Source organism: Rhinoderma darwinii, chromosome 7 (assembly GCF_050947455.1).
Source record: "Rhinoderma darwinii isolate aRhiDar2 chromosome 7, aRhiDar2.hap1, whole genome shotgun sequence".
NCBI lineage: Eukaryota > Metazoa > Chordata > Amphibia > Anura > Rhinodermatidae > Rhinoderma > Rhinoderma darwinii.
The window spans coordinates 48960663-48964576 of NC_134693.1; the positions used below are offsets into that span (position 1 = coordinate 48960663).

Here is a 3914-nt window from a genome sequence, read left to right on the forward strand (position 1 = left end):
GCTGTGAATGGTGGCCATTCATTTTTAAATGAAATATATATTTAATCAACATTGTGTAATTTGTTTTTTCATACATAATATATTCTACATTTTTTAAAGAGAGGATTGCGGTACAAGTGGGTAGTACTATATTGGAGGGGAGCACAGCAATTCAATATCACAAAGTCACTTATGACATCAATATATCACATATCATGAATAATAATAATAATAATAATAATAATAATAATAATAATAATTAAGGCCCTGTTCACACGGAGTATTTTGCAGGCAGAAAAAATCGGACTCAGAATTCCTTGGGGAATTTTGAGACAGATTTTGACCTGCCTTCGCTTTTTTGCCGTGGATTTCGTGGCATTTTTCAATGAGCTTTTCGCCCGCGGCAATTGAAGCTAATGCAAGGACCTCGGGCAAAAAACTCTTGGAAACGACTGCCGCAGGAGTTTTCTGCCCCTCATTGATTTCAATGGGAGGTCAGAGGCGGAACCGCGGCAAGAGAGGACACACCGCTTTCTTTACCCGCGAGTGGCTAAAAGCTGGCTTGGATAAAAAAACCTCTGCCTCTCATTAAAGTCAATAGGGGGCAATTTCTGGCCTTTTTTTGCACTGATTCGGACGCGGTTTTTGCGTCAAAATCCTCGCCAAAAAATTCTGGACCTAATAGATCATTAAATCAATCTATTAGATTAGTAGAAAGTGTAGATTAGTGTAAGCCATAATGGTAGCAGCAAATAAATAGATGAAAGTATAAGCTTAATATTGATAGAGCTCAGTGGATTGGATTGTTCAGTGTAAAATATGTTTCGAACCGTCATCCCTTATTTTATTATGCGTCCGTCTCATTTTCTTGCTTAACATGTATTGCTGGACCGATTGGAGATGAGATGTTTTTATGCAATGAGCAGTATTCCCCGTTTCAACATATTTTCATGGTGAAAAACATATGAGAAAAACATCCACTTTACGTTCACTGCAGTTTCAAGTCCGCATTCTCTACATCAGAACCTGTTGAATAATCTATTACAAAAGCTTTTTTTTCAGGAGTATAATGTCACAAGGACGTAAAGTCAGCTGAGAGTATAACACAGAGAGCTGTCACAGCCGTGTCACCCCTCCCTCCTCAATCTCATATTCTCTCTCCCTCTCTCGCTGCCTGCTTCACTCTGTTGCTCCTTCTCACACATGCACTTTTCCATTTTCCATTTCTCCTGTACGTTTGCTCTGGGAATGGCTTCTTCGTTTTCTACAGGATGAGCAATATCACATCTCCCTCCGACCACTGTGAAAGACTTCTGGGGACACGTGTTCTGGTGGCTGCTGCATACTCTGTGTATTCGGTGTCTGGGACTTTGGCCAATGTTTTGGTTATCTACCTGGTCTGCTCTTTCAAGAAACTCAAGACAACTAGTAATGCATTCATTGTGAATGGCTGTGTTTCTGATCTCCTAGTCTGTGCATTCTGGATGCCTCAAGAAGCCATATTAATTTCTACTGGTCGCCTGGAGAACCCCACTTACAGAGTATTCATGGAGGGGGTATTTTTCCTTTGGATGACAGTCTCTTTATTATCCCATTCTCTTATTGCGTTAAACCGTTTTGTGCTCATCACCAAACTGCCAACAGTATACCACACTGTGTATCAGAAGAGGAACACAGAGTGGATGATTGCCATGGCTTGGGTAATGCCTCTTGCATTTTTACTTCCTTGGCTCTTTGGACAGCGACCATATGAAGTAAACCTCCAATGTCCAAAACTTAGACTTTACGTGTTTTGGGGCCATGAGGTCCCATCCTCCAGTTCATATACTGCCATCCTTTCCGCTGTTACAATTTTAAGCCAAACAATAATTGTTTTCCATTGTTATTTTCGCATTTTCAGAAAAGTACAGGTCAGCCTGAAGAGAGTGAGTGTTCTTAACTTCCAGGTGGTCCACAACCTGCCCTGCTCATGCCCTCGTAAGGACAAACGTTTGGGTTTATATGTACTGATTGTCTGTTGTGTTTTCACAGTGACCACAGAGCCCTTTGCCTGGTCAATCCTCTATGGCTTGTTCCAACCATTACCTCTCGGTGTTGAGACAGCTAGCTGGCTCTTGCTTTGTCTTCTATTTGTGCTTAACCCCTTCATCTACACCTGGAAGAATGAAGAGTTCAGACGGTCCTTTCGAGCTGTAGTTGGGGGAGAGCTATGGAGACTCTCTGGAAACAGTACTGATCCAGCAGTGCAAACAATTTCTCAAAATGAGTCATAAGGTGGGCTACATTCATGGTTTTACCAGTGCACGCCTCATCCTTTGGGACAAATGCAACATAGCATCTCTGAAGAGCATCTGACTCAGAAATCGAAGCTTGTTCTTCACTATGTATGGCCTCTGTTCTCACTTTTGTATTGATGGTTTCTATGGAAACATATTGCATTCATTACCTCTCAGTTCCATGGGCCGATGTAAATTAGCCCTCAGTGGGCCACACAGGTTGACATTTTCACAATGTAACATTTGTATTATGTATTATTTGCAGGAGCTGCTGGTGAATCATTTCTGAGTGAATGAACATTTTAGTTCAGTAAACAGAGAGTATACAGCATATATCAGAATTTTGGCAAAATAAAATATATATGTGTATGGGTTCCACAATATCTGAGCCAGAATAACAAGCAACAGAGAATATTAATGTGTATGTGACAGACAGCATGAAAAATACATTTTATTGGAAGATAATTTTTCTTCTGACTGAGATGTTCTAATAAAAAGCGCATTTATTTTCAAGATATTACGCATTACTGACATAACAGAACAGATGCCCATTTGATACCAGCCCAACTTGCCTTAAAATTTCCGGTGTATGAAAAATTCTGGCTACTCCACAATGTGCTCATGACCTATCTATTAATATGTACGGATGCTTTCCCAAAAATTCTGACCTGTTAGACATAAAGGCAAAAAGACTGTATTGATAAATGCTCTTGGGTTCAACTTGGCTAGCAGAGGACAGGTTACAAAAGTCTGGAGACATGCATAGTGCCTGTTCTGGGACATTAGAAGCAATGACCTTTACATTGAAGTCAATTCTGGGTTTTTAATGTCCATTATATATACTAAAATTATTACAAATTTATATTGCATTATATTATGTTTCGTTGTTTTGTGAGACTTATTTTTAGCTGGAGGTCTTAACTTGATGTCACATTAGCTGCTCTTTCTGTACTTTATTTTGCCCCCTATGATACTTTCATGGTCTTGGTTTTTGGTTGGGAATTATATGCAAAAATATATAAAATACTTCCTAACTACCCCCCCCCCCCCCCAGCCTTTTTCTCCAAAAAAATCCATAATTTTGGGTTGATGAATGTACTTACATAAATTAACTACATTGCTTTAAAAGGTGTCTTTCTGGTCCCGTTTTTTAACTTAGTTCCACTGCTTTGTGTATTACCTTATGTTTTGGTACTCTGTGGTACATTACTATAATGGAAAGAAGGCTGTGAAGAATATAAACATATGTAAAAATAGGTAAGTTGCACATCAAAAATGTTATGATTACAGCCTGTCATTCAAGGGGAAATGTTTTTGCAGGGACATTGATTTAGCTTGAATGCACACCAATATACCATTACTTTTAAAGCAGTAAAATGTTCAAATACTGTACCTGATGTCCTAACATATACAATAATATTTTTGCTTTTAAAGAAACCTTTAATTTACTAGTCACTCATGCCTAGATAAATACCAGCACAGCCTGTCATTTGTATGGTTTGTATTAAATGTATACTTTTCTGAAAACAATACTATACCATGATGTACCAATACAATTTTAATGTTTTTCTTTCATTAAAAAACCCTCAGGGATTTGAGGCATAGTAAGCGTTCGGCAATACTGTAAGGATCTCAGCAGACGTTTAATTATCAGTGAAT

General features: G+C 38.7%; 1 protein-coding gene across 1 annotated transcript; it reads left to right on the forward strand.

Moving 5' to 3' along the window:
* Positions 1–1146: 1146 nt before the first annotated feature.
* GPR88 (G protein-coupled receptor 88) lies at positions 1147–3811 on the forward strand. Its single transcript, XM_075832227.1, has one exon. It carries the CDS (start codon positions 1251–1253, stop codon positions 2250–2252), a length of 1002 nt encoding a protein of 333 aa, XP_075688342.1. The 5' UTR covers positions 1147–1250; the 3' UTR covers positions 2253–3811.
* The last annotated feature ends 103 nt before the right edge of the window (positions 3812–3914 follow it).